Genomic DNA, 18,244 nt, shown 5'->3' on the forward strand with positions numbered 1-18,244 from the left:
CGGTTTTAGATATTCCACCAACTTTCTTTGTTAAATTATTTAAAATTGTTTTATCTTTAGGACATCGTGACCGGTGCCAAATATTTATTTGCCTTCTTTTCTCTGCAATGAGTTCTCTAATCGCTATAGGATAAGAATTGGTTTTAGTTTTCATAATTAAATTACGAGTATTGTCCCAAGCGGTGTGTTGAATCAGTTTCACAAACTTTTCAACTTCTTCATTTAGCTGTTCAGGTGTCTTATGTGGAACATTTAAATTTATATTATTATCTAAATCTATTTTAAAACTATTCCAGTTTGTATATTTATTTAAAAGGGCTAAATTATTTTCTTTGAGCAAGATATCTCTTATTTCTATGTATATAGGAGAGTGATCTGAACTCATATCATTATTTTGGTATGTTCTTATGTGGCTGGATGCTACATTCTTAATAATAAAAAAATCAATCAGGTCTGGTACTTTGTTCGAATCTGTTGGCCAATATGTCGGCCGTCTTGTAGATGCTGCTTCATATTTCATCTCTCTAATTGCACTTAATAATTCTTTGCCTTTTGTTTTCGTCAACCTGGAGCCCCAATATGTATTTTTGGCATTAAAGTCACCTCCTAATATAAATCGATTAACAAGGCTTTTCAGGAAGTTAGTATATTGGTCTTTTTTTATCGCATACCTAAGTGGACTGTAGATTGCAGATATTCTTAAAGAATATGTCTTTGTTTTCAAACTAATTGATACAGATTGAATTTCTTTTTTTTCATGTATGGTTTCCTGGTAATGGGAAAGGTTTTCCTTTACAATAGCGGCACTACCACCTCTTGCTGTATTATCGGGATGTAGGGCATGGTAGATTTTGTAGCCTTTAAATTTAATAAATGAGTGCGTCGTAAAATGTGTTTCGGATATTAGACACCCATCAATATTTTCCATATCTAGGATTACCTGCAATAAATTTCGATGTTTAAGTAATCCATTTGCATTCCACGCCATTATTTTAAGCGGGGTATTCATTTGTTTTGCTTGAGTATAGCTTTCATAGTGCTATTTTAAATTTTTTTCAGCCTTTCATCAAACGATAACATAAGTTTTAATATGTTATCAACTTTATCATCTGCTTTAGGAGCTGTGTGTTGTACCTCGGGTATTTTTGTTTTATTTGCAGTAACCTTGGCAAACGTCTTATTATTACATACTGTATTCGTATTTATTGTAGACTTATGATTAGACTTACTTGAGCTCTTTTGCATTTCACTCCTGCTTTTTTTTTTGTCTAGCCATAGAAGGTCTTTTAGTATTATTGTTTCTTAGCTGCTGGATTTGCTTAGCAATGGCACATCCTCTGTAATTAGCGGGATGTGGGGCTCCACAGTGAACGCACTTTGGTTTCTCATCTTTAGGTTTCTTGCAGTCTTTGGTGTGATGTTTTCCAATGCATTTAACACACCTAGGCTCTTTAGAGCAGTATTTTTGGGTATGTCCATATGTCTGATATCTTTTGCACTGTGGGATTAATTTAGTGCTCTTTAGTGGCTGTATTTCTATAGCACAACCCAATTTACAATATACTTTTTATATTGTAAATTTTATTTATGTCTTCGCTATTGGCGAATGTTAGCATGAACATGTTTAGTGGCTCTTTCGTTGTCCAACTAAGCGTATTCACTGCTTCAGTGATTTTAAAACATTTTATTTGTAGCTCCTCGACTATTCAAGCTAACTCTTATTGGCCTCTCTTGTTTGTTTTCATAAGAATGCCAAAGACAAGTATTTGCAGCAAGGATGATGGTTAGTGATCGGCTATATGTAGATTAGGATTCTTTTTTTTTGTTGTTTGCTTGAGTTATCGTAACAGGCTTCGTCATGCTCGCTTAAATGTCACTGCTTCTGGCGGCGACATGGGACGGGTCGTCCCCTTCCCTAAAGTATGGTTCAGGGAGATGATGGCTGGCATACGTCATGCTCGTGAACGGGCGCTTGTGGTGGCAGGATGATCCTGTTGCCGGAGGCTCGGCTTCAGGTTCTTAAAGGATATATATATATATGTATATTTTTTTTTATATATGATCCCTTATAAAATTCTCACAGAATACCTTTATTTATTTACGGTGTATGTGGATGATGCAGCTACTGTACTCAATAACTTTTATATTAATTTACATTTACTTTTTTGACTTACTCATGTAAAGCATTGACTATTTGACGTTTGAGTATGTTTGTTGCATCACGTTACATATTATATTGTAATTGAAATGGTTTGTAAAACGATGAAAATGTAAATTTTGATATAAAAGAGTGACAATAAGTTTCTTGTTACTTCTTCTCATTAGCTTAATCCTTTATGAAGAAGCAGTCGATTTAATGAGAAAAAAATATCCTTTTGACATTCATAAGTGTCATTTACGTAACCTACATGAATAAAGTGATTATGATTTGATTTGAATGCTGTTTCCACTATGTATTTCTAGAGGTTTAACTAAAAATATTCTGCATTTTACCGCAGGAAAGTATCCTATTTCCACTATTTTCGGCTAAGTAATTTTTCTTAGGAAAAGGAGGACAAACCAGCGTATGGGTCACCTGATGTTAAGTAATCACCGCCGCCCACATTCTACTGCAACACCAGAGGAATCACAGGAGCGATCCCGGCCTTAATGGAAGTTGTACGCGCTTTTTTTTGTATGTACCCATGTCGTATCGTATATACTAACTCTAAATTATCCCTACAAAATTTAAAATATAGATATTTGATTCTAAACTTCATGCGCACGAAGTCTTGGGCAAAAACTAGTTATAAATGAAAATTTACGATTACGATTTTTAGAATCGTAGATTGTTGCCAGAAGTTATAAAACATATATTTATCACGAAAATATATCAAAATAGTTGTATGTATAGACAGAGCCAACAGATTGAAACAGTAATATAGATTTTAACGAATTTTGACTGTTTTTCTTTATATAGAATTTTAGAATAGTTCGAATGGTCAAATCTTTCACTAGCAACCAAACTTAAAATAATAACATTTTGAACTGGTATGCTTAACGACAGAAATCTGAAGAAATCTTAATATACGGCAAATAGAGTCAGAACCTCTATGTAGTAATCACATGTATGTTCTACCTGTCCTTAAAAATTTTGCTTTGCGGCTATTACAAGATATTTTGAAAGGCTTGCAAGTACCGCTGTGGATATCCGCTTATTCAGCAACTTGTAAACAATAATATAGTATTTGTTCCGTTGTTCTGTTGACAAAAGAAGACGTACAAATACTTAAAAAGGTATTCAGAAAAATTAATATATGCCTAAGACTACACGACAGAAGTCATAACTTTATAAATGCGACTTTAATAATAAGAAATACAATTTTGCTAACCGAGCAAGTCTCCGTGAGACTCGAGCAGATACAATTTCTATTTTTATTTAAAATAAGATTTGTATTTAAAAATCTACTAGTTCGCCTACTACCGTTCCCGCCCGCTTCACTGGGCGAATTTTAAAAGAACGTTGGAATTCGAAAAATGAGTCGCCATAAACCATCTAGGATAAATTTCGCATCCAATGGTGGTAGTTTCATGTCGATACGATCAGTGGTTTAGGCGTGATTGAGCCATAACAATATATATATATATAGATATTGTACGTGAAATACTACAAAAACTTTAAAGATTTGTCATTGCCTAAGTGAGTTCTACATAGCTGAGCGTGACTGTTCGGTCTCATTCTTCTTCTTCTTGTACCGTATCCCTCTAAAACGCTCCTGTTATTCTTCTGGTGTTGCAGGAGAATATGGCCGGTGAGTAACTCCATAAGTCAATAATTATTAGTATAGTAGGTATGTCAGATTCAGGAAATTAGAACCGCGGTTGCGCTCGACACCTTACCAGTTACCACATACATAGGGGCCGACATCCTGTGCTAGGGACGTCCTATCCCTTAACTGGTAACATGATCTCTCTAAGGTTGAGACACGGCTGAATATCCGTGAATATATAAATCTTATCCTTCAACAATTGACAGTATTGTTTCTGTTACATACAGTTTAATAACCTACCTACTTCGTCTCTATGACTTCGGACCGTTCCGTCAACCTAAACGGCCAATAAAGTAAAGGCGGCAATGACCTCACATCATCAGGTATCCCGTATGCTTGTAGATTACCCATATAATATACATATAGTACAATAAAATATTGTACTTAATATTTTATTCAGCTAACTAATATTATTTCAGATAACTGAATTCTGACTGATAGGAAGAAGGAAACAGCGGTTCTTTTACCAATTCAGCCACTGTTGACTATTTTCTCAAATGCTTCGAGTATATGAATTATCATTCAGGGACCAATCGCCGATCGTTATAGTTTGTCGAAGGCTATCAGGAAAGCCGGGACAGGGTTTTTTTATTTTTTTGATCTTTCGATTACTATTTCTATATTTATATTATACTAGCTGACCCAGCAAACGTTGTATTGCCATATAAAGTAATAAGAAAAAAAACAATAATTAAAATTTTTGAGGTAAGTATAAAAAATATATGACGACCGATTCTCAGACGTACGAGATATTATCAAATCGTACATAAAATGTATCGTACTTCAATTATTATTATATTCGATTGCCATCTTAGGTTCAGAAATTTAATTTGTGACAAAACTTAAGATTTATCAATCTACATGAAAATAATCTGATCGATAGTTAACAACTATAGTTAATCTACCAACTATAGTCGGCTAAAATTAAGTTTATTTTTATCTCCTGAGAAAGTTAGAAAGCTATAAAAATTCTATAGCTATAATTAGTTAATCATTTCAAACTATTATTTCAATTTCATTTCTGAACGACGGGGGACACATTAAAGGAAAAACAAAATTGTTATTTTTTTGTATTTCATTCCGAGCCTTTTTATATTTATTCAAACCTTTTAAACCTTCTCTGGACTTCACGAATAATTCAAGACCAAAATTAGCCAAATCGGTCCAGCCGTTCTCGAGTTTTGCGAGACTAACGAATAGCAATTCATTTTTATATATATAGATAGATATTTAAATTTATATTTTTACTAGAAGTTCTCCCCGATTTCAATCTTGTTAGCTAGTAATTTATTTGTAATAATTAAAGATGATTTCAAAATTATCTAATAAAATTAAAATAAGTAGATTAATTAATACTCAATCAATTCTTGACAACTGTACCATTATGTTTTTATGTGAAGCTAAGAACTATAAATATAACAATTTTAAAAAATAAAAAATAATGGTACCAACGAACGGATTGGAATTTAATATCTAATGATATTCCTCGTGTACAGAAACCTAAGTACCTCGGCAAAAAATTGATGTTTCAAATTCAAAACCATTGCAAACTGAGCACAAATTACAATCATGTCGACATTTAGCAACGGATGGAGTACGTGCAATATATCACATAGATATAAACAGACCTTTCCTTTCATAACTTCAAGAACAAGTTGTGCAAGCGGCACTCGCGACGCATGCTTTGGAAAACCCTGCTAGAGTCTGCATTATACCGGATATAAAATTGTTTTTAGGGTTCTGTAGTCAAATGGCAAAAACGGAACCCTTATAGATTCTTCATGTCTGTGTGTGTCTGTCCGTCCGTATGTCACAGCCAGTTATTTCCGAAACTATAGGAACTATACTGGTGAAACTTGGTAAGTAGATGTATTCTGTGAACCGCATTAAGATTTTCAAATTCAAATATTTGTCTTCAAAAATGATATTGAGATTTCTACTATCATAGTTTGCGCGAGAGAGACTCCCAAAGTGGTAAAATGTGCCACCCCCCGTGTAACTTCTACAACAAGAGAATTATAAAACTAAAGGAAATATATGATGTACATTATCATTCAAAATTCCACCGAAAATTGGTTTGAACAAGATCTAGTAAGTACTTTTTATTTAATACGTCATAAATCGTTACAACGAACTACAAGAACTTTTATATTATGTTACTTGCTTCTACGGAACCATTTGTGAGCGAGTCCGACTCGCATTTGGCCTCTTTTTGAGTTTTATACATACTCGCCGTGTAAACATTCATGTGCGTTCAGTACAAAACTTAAAAGAATCTTCATCAAAGTGGGGCTATTAATACAAAATGCATTTATTTGTCGACTCATGCGTTACATAGTTTAGTGGGATGGCTCAGTCTCATTCTAGCCAAAAATAAATTAATCAGCGTGCATAAAGAAGCTTACATTATTTATTTATTGATCAATTTAATACAATAGTGATAATTACAATAATTCAAGCAACAATACAATATTTAATCTAAAGGTAATTCTAAATGCATTATCTTTTAAAGGCCGTTCCCAATATTCAGTCTATCTCTTACTTGAGATAAAAATCGTAACTATCGTTGACATTTCTGTACCAATGAACTTATCGACGTATAGCTTACCAGCGATAGAGTTTAGAAGCAAGGCAATGACTTATACGGTATATTGGGATAGCTTTAGATTATTGACAATAACTGGCAGTAGAAGGAAAAAAAATATTCAAAATTTCTATATTTGGTATTAAAATATATATACAAAATTACTTAAATCTACTTATTAAAGCAATTTACAATTAAGCCTTATATATGTAGGTATCAGAAAACTTATTTCTACAACCCTATCTACGTATTGAGGGATAAAACTTTATTATGCTTAAAAAACTAATACATGAGGTTTGTGGGGGGGGGGGGGGGAATCCAGGAAACTGGGAAAACCTGGCTATTTGCTATTGAATGGCAGTAGAAGGTAGTAATTTATCTCTATATGTAGATAGTATATTGGGAACGGCCGTAAGGCAGATACAGCGTGCAATTATTATGATGCTTAAAAATAACTTAAAAAACCTATTAATTTATTACCGAAAAATAATCACAATGGAATAATTCTAGGTCACAGGTAGTTCGCTATATTTAAATCACTTAAATATATTTTGTTAATATTACAAATTATTTAATTTATCACTTAATAAAATTTTGCTACGGAATATTTTGAGTGAGTACCCAAAGGGGGCCAAATGTTTGCAACTCTATAGATACATTACAGATATAAAATACATTCATATTTATTAATGATCGTAGAACTTATTACGCTGCTACCAATTCATTTTGTTTTAAGTGTTTGGAACGCTATTACCTATTATTATGACTTATACATTTGTCATAACAGCTATCAAAGGTGGTTATAAAATTCAAGAATATCTTTTAAATCGTTGCGAGTAAAAACGACTTAATTTGAATATATGAATCATGTCACTTAGATCGCTTTTGTTTTATTTGTATGTTTAGGTTATTTTTCTTTTTTTTTTATATGAGAGGGGGCAAACGGGCAAGAGGCTCACGGGATGGGGAGAGGTGAGGCAACCGCCCATGGACATCCGCAACAACAGGTGTGTCAAGAAATGCGTTGTATTGTCCCCTACTTAGTAAGGATAATGAAGAGATTTTGGATTTCTTGGATTGGATTGGATAAATTCTATATACAGTCTTTTTGTTATTGATAATAACTAAAACCACTTTAAAAAAAACTGTATATATCAACTTTTGAAATTTACGGAGTTGCCTCACTCATGGATCAATAGAACAGAAATTTAAATAAAACACTTTTTAAAGGATTAGAATCGCGTGTAATTTATTTGTTGTTTACATTAGATTTTGCGTAAAAGTTAATTTTTTATTATTATTTTAGTTAACCTGAAGTTTCGAGACCTTTCTAGATCTCGCTTTCAGGGGGACTGCAGATAAAATGAGTCAAGACAGTATTCGTCATAGGTAGTTGTCATTATGAAGTTTACCGGCATTTATTGGTTCTATATAAATAATCAAAATTACCTAAAAAATCCTTTTAAATTGTAATTTTTCAATTTATTTTTGATTCCGTAACTGATTCTTACTCGTAACTGTCCTTTTAAAAACAAAGTGGTGAGGACATTTATTGAATAAGGCGTTACTTTGCGGAAATCCATAATTATACAAATGATTTAAGTTTTCTTTAGTGTTAATTCCGCCAATATTTGTTTTTAAAACAATTCGACACGCGCTTCGCCTCCACACGAGGCATCCTCAGGACGCGTTGTCTCGCCAAAAATCTGGCACAAGACTCGTGCCAGATTTTTATATATAATATATTATAATTATATAATATTGGCAGAATTAACACTAAAGAGAACTCAAATCATTTGTATAAAGTGGTGAGGTCCAAACAGTCATGTAGCATGTCAAATACTGCTCATAGACGACGACACAAAAAGACGGCTCGCGATTCGCGGTGATGACGGAAGTACCAGCTATGGCGGGCTATGAGCAAAATTTCAAACCTGTTGGATCGTCAACAATAATTACTCAGCGGTTTTTAAGTACGCATTCTTAATATGAAACATGAGCGAGAAATGTGTCAATCATAAAGTGCGCGTAGTTGCTCGTGCGTCTATCACCCCTTTTACACATGCCGTAGTGAAGACGTTGCGCCACTGTTCTGAGGTTTCGTCTAGCAAGGCAAGGCCGAAAGATACCTTGCAACGTAAGACTATTTGATTTCGACAATACTGCCGATATTATGTGATAACATATCGCCTGTGCCTGATTCACATGTTGTTTCACAGAGTTAAAGAAAACAAGAGTTCAAATTGAATTGAACACATTATTATATTATATTCCAAATAATTTTAAATTGTTAAAAATACTTTAACAGAGATTCTTACTAACTTATTTTAATAAATACTTTAGTGATATTAATGAGAGTATTTAATTGATTATATTACATTTATTTCAATCATTCATTGTGGTTTAGGGTTAAAGTTATAATGATAAAATTTTCAAATCTATAAATAGATCGGACAATATTGATGAAAATTGTTAAGGTACCGTTTTAATGTTTATTACCGATTGTGATAAATGTAAATTATTTCTGTGCCTTTGCGGTTAATGAACAAATTATGCAACTTGATGTGATTATGTTTCCGCAAAAGTGGTTGAAAAATAAAAGAGATAGGTACACTGAATTTTTCCATATGAAACGTGCAATCGCTTGGTACAATTTAAGAAACAAGTTAAAGTGTTATGTGGCGAATATTTAACCGAGATTTTACTTATTTGTACCATATAACCATTAACACAATATTAAAACAAGGAAACAGAGTAATGAGCTAGAAAGAGATAGATATATAATGCTTGTATTATCAGGATACGGGAGTTATATATGTGGTTTCGAAGTACAGCTTCTTTACATTACAAAAAAGTCTTATTTCAACAGTTTCTTTACATTACAAAAAAGTCTTATTTACTAACGTAATAACGTTCTAATGGCTAGATATATGATTGTAATTGGGTGAATATTATTACCATATACACGACTACAGATTGACATGAACGTCGATGAAATGTTTGTGCTTATGTAATAAAACCGTATGATAAATAGATTAAAAGTGATGTTCATGACTAAAAATGAATGTAAGTATGTTATTGGCTGGTTGGAGTAGCCTCTACCACCCTCGCACGCAAAATAGGCGCATATGACGTCGAGTTGCGGAAAGCGCCCGTATGAAGAAGAAGAGAGAAGTATGTTATTACAATTCATCATTAAACTTATGTTTCGAGACTAAAATATCAACTGCCTTCTGTGCTATAACTAAGGTTGGTGCCATTGTGTTTCCACTTGGTATCAAAGGCATTACACTGGCATCCACAACTCGCAGGTTTTTGCTTCCATGAACAAGTAATTTATGATCGACAACTGACGATTTGTCCTCCTTTAGACCCATTTTGGCAGTACCAACAGGGTGGTATATGGTGGTAGCCAAATGCCTTATATAGCATTCCCAATAATTTCTTGTGAAAAAAGAATATGTTTTGCAGCTGCTTATACGCAATGGTAATATGTCCATCCCAAATTTCCTAAAAGATGTAGTATTTGCTAACTTGTGTACGAATTCCACCGCCTTTATAAGCGAATTCATATCATCGGGGTGCTGAAGATAATTTGTTTGGATTATAGGTCTCGATACAGAGTCAGAAAGTAAGATACTCCCTCTAGATTTTGGATGTAATAATGTCGGATATATTCCAACTAAGTCATGGTCGTTATTTATATCTTCGATTGCTTGTATTATTTCATGATTATAACCGATACCTTCGAGATACGATTTCAATGTAAATGTATCCTTCTTCGTGAAATATGTATAGTGAAACTGAATGTCCGGATAGTCACTGGAGTATTTAGTGTCAATAAATCCTGTAAAATCTGTGATGCCTATTGTGGAAAAAGGTCCACTTCGATTAAGCATATACTGCATCAGGAATAAAACAATATTTTCAGAAGAAAGAGTATCATTTTGATTTGTTTTCAAAAATATTGGAAAAAGTATGTGATCTTGGAGATTTTTTCCAACTTCTAAATCATTTAGGCATTCGATTCCGAAGCTTTCAAGATGTGCTTTTGGACCTATTCCCGATCGCATGAGTAGATCTGGAGTAGCAACTGCTCCAGCTGATAGTATAACTTCCTTTTTAGATTTAACATTTATAATTTTGTCATTATTATGTTTAATTTGGACTCCTATAGCTCTTTTAGTTGTTGTCTCAAAATATATTTTTTGCACATACGAATTTTTCATAATATGTAATTGCTTAGAATTTTTCAGATAAACTTTTGCAGTATTAAGACGTTTTCCATTCTTTGTAACTAATTTTGCTTTTCTTGTTCCTATTAAACTCTCGTCGCCTGTGTATTTGTGAGATGTATACTGTATTTCTTCCCAAGCCTGATCGATCACTTCATACCATTTATTTTCGTATTTATCAAAAATAACATTAGAAAAACCAAAATCCTCTTCTTGTCGGGAGAAGTATTTTTTTAGATCTTCGTATTTCCAGCCTGGATTACCCAACTCCTCCCACGTATCATAATCGGTTTCATGACCACGCACATAGATCATAGCATTGATAGAGCTCGATCCACCCATTCCTTTGCCTTTACTCCAAATGCAGCTTTTGTTGACGAAACCTAAGCAGCTATTGTCACTAGAAAGTGTTTTGTAATTCCAGTCTATGTCGGAGTTTTGGTTAAGAAAAAGGAATGCGGGTACCTGAAAATAATATGGACATGTGATGTAAACTTTTATTGGTTAAAAACGTTCAAATGTAATGCTATGTACGGAATAATGCAGTAGTACTCTTCCAGTCCTACCATTAATAATTATGACCAATCTTATTTAATATTTATAATATACAATTCCAGCAGATCAGCGAGCATATCATAAGTTATGAGTTATCATTATAATAATAAACTATTACTAGCTGACCCAGCAAACGTTATATTGCCGATATTAAAATTGCGATACAAAAGTAACTGTTGATCGTAGATGGGTGAAAATTTGAAGTTGTATGTATTTGACTGACTGATAATCAAACAAATTTAAAAAAAAAAATTAAAAAAATAAAATCGTGTGGGCCACCCTAAACATTTAGGGGCTTGAAAAATAGATGTTGGCCGATTCTCAGACCTACTCAATATGCTCACAAAATTTCATGAGAATCGGTCAAGACGTTTCGGAGGAGTACGGGAACGAACATTGTGACACGAGAATTTTATATATAAGAAGATTAAAAATATCATGTTAGGAAATTCTTTCAAACTTACATATTTTCAACACTTACCTCACTATCTATGCCAGGATCATCTCCTGCTTCCACAAGTAATACAGATCCTATGTTCATATTTGATACCTGGCCAGCAACCAAGGACCCTGCAGAGCCAGCGCCGATGATAATAAAGTCATAAGAAGCATCTGGAATGTAAACTTTTTGAATTGTACTTTATGTGTATAAAATTGCATACCGAGCTTACGATAGTCGATTTAAAAAAATACTTATTATCTCTATTTTGAAAATGCGAGTGTTGCTCTGATTTATATTTTTAGTAATCATTAATTTTATCGCGACTTGACCTTATATTTTCCGATACAAGTAATTGTTAATCTACCATATTTTTATTTTGCAGTTTTGCTATACCTGTGTTTAGGAGAATTTCATTGGCGTTGTCAGGTGGCCATTGGTAATCGTCGAAAATTGAACAATGCGCTGCTACAACGCCCATAATTGCTTTTAAAAATATGTCTCCACTGTTACCACTGAAGGGCAAAGGACAGGAATTAAGTAATTGTGTGCGCACACTATCCATTATTGTACTAGGATAAATACATTTACTTTATGTTCAACAGACGTATTGTTACCGTACTCGTATTATACTAAACTTTTGTCGTTTAAATAAACTCTTTTATAAATAGTTGTGCTGTGATCTGTGACCGTAATATTATCAGACATCTTAGACTTTGTCGTGGTTATTGTATAGTATTTTAAAGCTAGCTTTTATCATCTGTATTTGCATTTTTTGATCTGATACTTCTTTAGGCGCGTTATGATAAAATTATGAGAGTGAAATGTTAAGATGCGCGCGCATCACTGAAACACAAAAGCAACAGGTTGAAGTTGGTTCCTAAAAAATTCTGACGTTTGCGTTCGTTACTTATTTTGGTTTCTTCGTCCATTATTAGGACAGGCAAGGGTTCATATCCGTATTCATTTTTTTATTTTTTTATGGAATAGGAGGACAAACGAGCGTACGGGTCACCCGTTGTTAAGTGATCACCGCCGCCCACAATCTCTTGCAACACCAGAGGAATCACAGGAGCGTTGCCGGCCTTTAAGGAAGGTGTACGCGCTTTTTTTGAAGGTACCCATGTCGTATCGTCCCGGAAACACCGCACAAGGAAGCTCATTCCACAGCTTTGTAAAGTGTTGTCGAAGAGCGGTGATACGACAAATGGGGTTTTTTTAGTGGTAAACGCGCAAACTTGAGTCTTCTGGGGGTTAAATTGGACAAGGTTCAATTTTCCCCATTCCGCGACCTTCTCAAGAGAGGACTCGATAGAAGACACAAGTTTCTCCCGGCACTGGTCGACAATTTCCCGAGAGAGACCTGCATGGCCAGTGTATACGGCATCACCAGTGCTGTCGTCTGCATAGCAATGAATGTTGGAGGTGTCCAACATATCATTGATATGCAGAAGAAACAGCGTGGGAGACAGCACACAGCCTTGGGGCACTCCAGCATTCACGAGCTTCGGGTTCGAGCAATATCCGTCGACAAAGACCTGTATGCTGCGCCCAGTGAGGAAGCTGGAGGTCCACTTGCACAAGCTCTCGGGAAGCCCAAATGATGGAAGTTTGGAGAGGAGCGCCTTGTGCCATACACGATCAAAGGCCTTCGCTATATCCAGGCTAACTGCCAGGCCTTCCCCCTTGCTTTCAATAGCCGCTGCCCATCTATGTGTTAGGTATACCAGAAGATCACCTGCCGACCGACCATGGTGAAACCCGTATTGTCGATCGTTGATCAACTGGTGACCCTCTAGATATACTAAGAGCTGACGGCTAATTATGCTCTCCATGATTTTGGAGAGCAGGGAGGTAATAGCAATAGGCCTGTAGTTTGCCGGATCCGAACTGTCTCCTTTTTTTTGTATCGGATGGACAAGGGCTGACTTCCATGAGTCAGGGACTACGCCTTTAGAATAAGAGTGCCGGAATAAACGCGTTAGCACCGGCGTCAATTCAGGGGCACACGTTCTAAGCACGATTGGAGAAATGCCATCCGGCCCGCTCGACTTCCTGACGTCCAATGAAAACAGAGCTCGCCTAACAGTTTTCTGTCTGAACTGTACTTCAGGCATAGAGCTCTGACACCGCGGGATGGTCGGCGGTGTTTTTCCGTTGTCGTCAAGAGTCGAGTTGGAGGCGAAAAGAGTGCACAAGAGATCGGCTTTCTCTTTTGCCGTATGGGCCAGGGTGTCATTCCTCATGTGCAACGGTGTCCATGCCACCGTTGCACAGGCTGGCTGAAGTTACCAAGAGCAGCTTTCGACAACGACCAGAACTTGCGTGTTCCGGTCGGGTAACTGGAAAGCTGCTCGCCGATTATGACGACGTGTTTTGACTTTGCACGGGCGATTTGCCGCTTAAAAAATCTGGAGGCACGGTTGTATTTCCTCTTAAGAACTGTGCAGTTCGGATCCTTTGCGCCCAGCGCTGCAACCCAAGCTCGATACGCATGTTTTTTGCAGTCAGATCCTGCTTTAACTGACGCATCGAACCAGGGCTGTGATCTGCCACCGATGGGTACTACAGAGCTTGGTATAAAAATATCCATGCCCTGCAGTATCACATCGGGTACTGCAACGGCGCAGGCACTAGGATCATCCGAAGGGAAACAAACCCTGCCCCAAGGGTGGGATGCAAAAAAGGAACGCATCCTATCCCAATCTGCTGACTTGTAGTGCCAAACGTGGCGGGTCGCTGGTGGTCTGCGACGTTGGCGTCGGAAAGGCACTACACTCCTGACCAGGCAATGGTCGGACGTTCCGAGAGGGGCGTCGACAAAGACCTGGTAACCATCGGGATGTGTAGTCAGCAGAAGATCCAATAAGGACGGCATGTGGCTATCCACATCCGGGAGCCGCGTTGGCGACTCGACCAATTGGGACAGACCATACGCCAATGCAAAATTATGCACAGATCGCCCTGCGTTGCCTGTGGTACGTGATCCAAGCCATTGTGCCCGTTGAAATCACCCAAGACTACGATTTCAGCAAGCACGTCGTCAATTGCCGCTTGAACGCAGCCCATGAGATGATCGGTTTCTGCGTTACCACTATGGGACCTGTAGACACACGCATAGATTCGGACGCGGTTCTCTAAATCTACGCGGAGCCAGAGAGTGGACAGGTCCCTACACTCAAAATTGCCGAGACGGCGACAGCAGATATCCTCCTAACGTACACACATACCCCGGCATGAGGCAAAAAATTGTGCTCAATTTTGTACCCGGGGTACGGTTCTGTGCCCTCCCCAGAATACGAAGGGCAGCCCGAGCTAGAGTGCTCGGGGAGGGATTATCCGACTCTGGTAGAGCCGGTACCCACCTGGGGTAAAATCTTTTTAAGTTCCGCTGTCATATTCCGGGTGGAGGGGGGGGGGGGGGGAATGGCCACCGGTCCTCGACACTAACCTATGCGAAACATAGCGGCACTAGGCCGCTACTTCACGCCGGTATTCTGTGCGAGTGTGATAATTAACCCGGACGAGCCTGGCCCGATTGTGCTGACGTCAAAAGACGGCAGCGTGACTCTTCCACTTCTAAAAAGCCCTTAGTCGCCTCTTACGACACCCATGGGCCTGAGACTCCCCTATTCTTTTTACGCCCCGGGAAAAGTACAGGGCAAGTCATTACCTAATAATTAATTTTCAAAGCCATCTTTGCAAGATTTTTACAAAATTGTTCTTTCTAAAAACGTAGTCTAGCACGGGGAATAAATTATTTTAATGATTTTTGCTTCTTTTGGCCAACGAAGTAAAACTTCTTGGGTGCATAAATAAGTACCTACCTTTTTTTTAAATCAGTAGACTCAATGTTTATTATGCTACAATTGTTGATCGTGTTTATAGTTAGGTTATTTAAACAAATAATTACTTCAAAATGTTTTAGGAATTTATTTATTCAGAGATCTTGTTCAAGCCTCTGTACATAAAATCCGATTTTGAATAGAAGTATTTCGATTATAGAACGTTTTATTAATTAGTTTACGTTTTTCAATAATTTTAACTTCATGTATTGTAACGTAGTAAATAATTATGGGTGTAATATTTAAAACGGATTTCTTCTGATTTGGAACACGCAATAATCAGTTTTGTAAACAATATCCGAACAGCGAGATTTTCACTGACGATTGTTCTAGTATAGGTTCCATACCTTACCTAGTTTTCCTTTGTAATCAAGAGCTATTTTCCGCAACTCGTAGTGTGCGCCTTTTTGCGTGGTGATTTGTCAGCGAATCCGCCATTACATTGACAGAGAGAAGTTATATTAGAAAGAACCAAACCTATAAAAAATAGAGTATACAGACTCATCAGGAATCAAACCAGCGATCAACGTAAAGTATAATCCCGTAGGTACCAATTGTATTCTTATATTTATCATGCGTGATGATTCATGCTTGGCCAAGCGCGCTCGGACACTGCTGTCGCATGGAATACTTCAGTAATAGGACACATTACAAGGTTACTAGAACCTTAAATGCTTCAATACTCCAGTATAATGCATCATTATTAACATATATAACATTTGGTACTTGTTCGCAGACAATATAAAAACTATTTACAAACAATCCGACTACAAACATACATTTAGAGAAGATAACTACAACAAAAATAAATTTTCTCTTCATCATTTTGCAGTTAGTTAAATATAAGATTATGATTAAAAATATTTATAATGTAATACAATACGAAATGCATTGTTGGTGTCAGATATCCATTAATACATTAAAATTCTTTTTACAAATAAATAAATATATTTTATTTCCTTTTTTTTTTGAGTGGAAGAGCAGTTGAGACGAGCGTACGGGTCATCTGATCTTAAATAATTATCGTCGGTCACATTTTCACGTAACCATCTCGTATCGTCTTGGAAACACAGCACAAGGAAGCTCACTCCACAGCTTGGTTGTGCGTAGCAGAAAGTTCCTTAAAACGGTGGAACGCCACACATTCAGATGGTGGGGATGATATTGTAATTTGTGGCGTGTCGTACGAAGGTGGAAGTTGACGGCTGGACAGGCTAAACAGCTCAACACCCTCCACGATAATTGCAATAGAAGATACACAGTCAAGCGATGTCTCTACGCAGCGACAAGCGATCAAGCAGTTCACCAAATAGGTACTGGACAATTTGAGTAGCTCTGCGTTACTCACGGTCACAGTCTAAGTAATGGAAGTTACGAGAGAAGGGGCTTGTGCTAAATACGTTGTTAATGGAAAATTTAACCAATTTTAATTAAAATTTTGCACTGTAACATGGAGGGAAAACCGCACATACAATGTTTCCAATCATCTTGGACAATATACGTTTTAAAAACCAAAACATGTATTACATGAAAGCTGATAACTAATATGTGTTGAGAACATAACATTATCGGTACACGTAAAATAGTTTCTTCTATGGTGATTTTAGACGGATTTCAATATCTCAATAAATTTAAATGATTTATAAAAAAATGGCTCTATCGTAAATCCTATTACTCCACAGCTGAATATCTAAATGATCGGACCATAATAGTCCCAGCCTGGGACTAGATTATGATAATTTTATAGCGATAGAAATGACTGTACAATATTGTATATTTTTATTGAAAAAAAGAATGCTGGGAGAGTTTCTTGCGCCGCTTCTTCTCTCTCAGAGCGCCATTTGTTTCCGAAGCGGTAGTAGTATCTAGTAGTTATTAGAAATGACATCAAAAATAATTCTAAAGGAATCAATTTTGAGAAAATAAATGCCTTTTATGCCTTTTCAAAGGACGAGTTTTTATGATCTCAAACCATTAATTGCTAGCATTAGTTTACCACTAAATCGTACATACCAATACCACTCAATTACCCGTATGCACAACTTAAAAAAAACTGTAAAGAGTTAAAATTTTTAATGTGGAGGGTTCAAATGAAATCAAATCAAAATCAATTTATTCACGTAGGTCACGGAAATGACACTTATGAATGTCAAAAAAATTTTTTATTTTCTTATTGAATCTACCGCTCTTCTTCTGTCTTCGTTCGTTTTACGGTGTTTTAAAATTAATTGATACGTGTGCAAACATTTAAATAAATTTAGATGTCTTGAAGTTGGTGAAATCACGTTTAAAAATTCCGTTACATACTTAGATTCATACTGACCAAGCTTATTTAAACCCTGTAATGAATTTTTCGATGCGAAATGATAATTCTGACTGCGCAAGAATCTTGCCAAGGCAATTTAGAATATTAAGTTTCAAGGCCAAACTCTGAATATCGTTCCTTTGACAGAAAAATGGAACAAAAATACGCTACGAACTTATCTATAACTACAATATGCTTAATAATTAACTTTTGAAATCAACTCATACACAAATATTTGGATCGAAGTTCCTTATCGTCTAAGATTTTTCCGTCACGCCCTTTATTATAGTGTAGGAGGTTATCCATAGCGTCCATAAAACCACTAGCTAACGCACACATTACACGCATTATCGGGCTGGCAGGTTTCCTATATTCTAGTATATTCTAAGGATCCTAGGAGGAGTATTTAAAGTAAGTCTACGAATCAATCGCAGTATCCGGAGCTTCCATACTAACCACCTTACTAAACAGG

At 36.2% G+C, this 18,244-nt stretch overlaps 2 protein-coding genes across 2 annotated transcripts in view; one reads left to right on the forward strand and one right to left on the reverse strand.

The window, feature by feature from the left end:
• Positions 1–18,244, forward strand: part of LOC126974197 (flotillin-2) — a 340,191-nt gene that overhangs the window by 246,443 nt on the left and 75,504 nt on the right. The window lies entirely within an intron of this gene.
• Positions 8,850–12,187, reverse strand: LOC126974189 (glucose dehydrogenase [FAD, quinone]-like). The gene is made up of 3 exons (XM_050821629.1): positions 12,019–12,187; positions 11,665–11,795; positions 8,850–11,093 (listed from the first exon to the last, which is right to left on the reverse strand). Exons 1-3 carry the CDS (start codon positions 12,185–12,187, stop codon positions 9,576–9,578), a joined length of 1,818 nt encoding a protein of 605 aa, XP_050677586.1. The 3' UTR covers positions 8,850–9,575.

The sequence above is a fragment of the Leptidea sinapis genome, chromosome 31 (assembly GCF_905404315.1).
Source record: "Leptidea sinapis chromosome 31, ilLepSina1.1, whole genome shotgun sequence".
NCBI lineage: Eukaryota > Metazoa > Arthropoda > Insecta > Lepidoptera > Pieridae > Leptidea > Leptidea sinapis.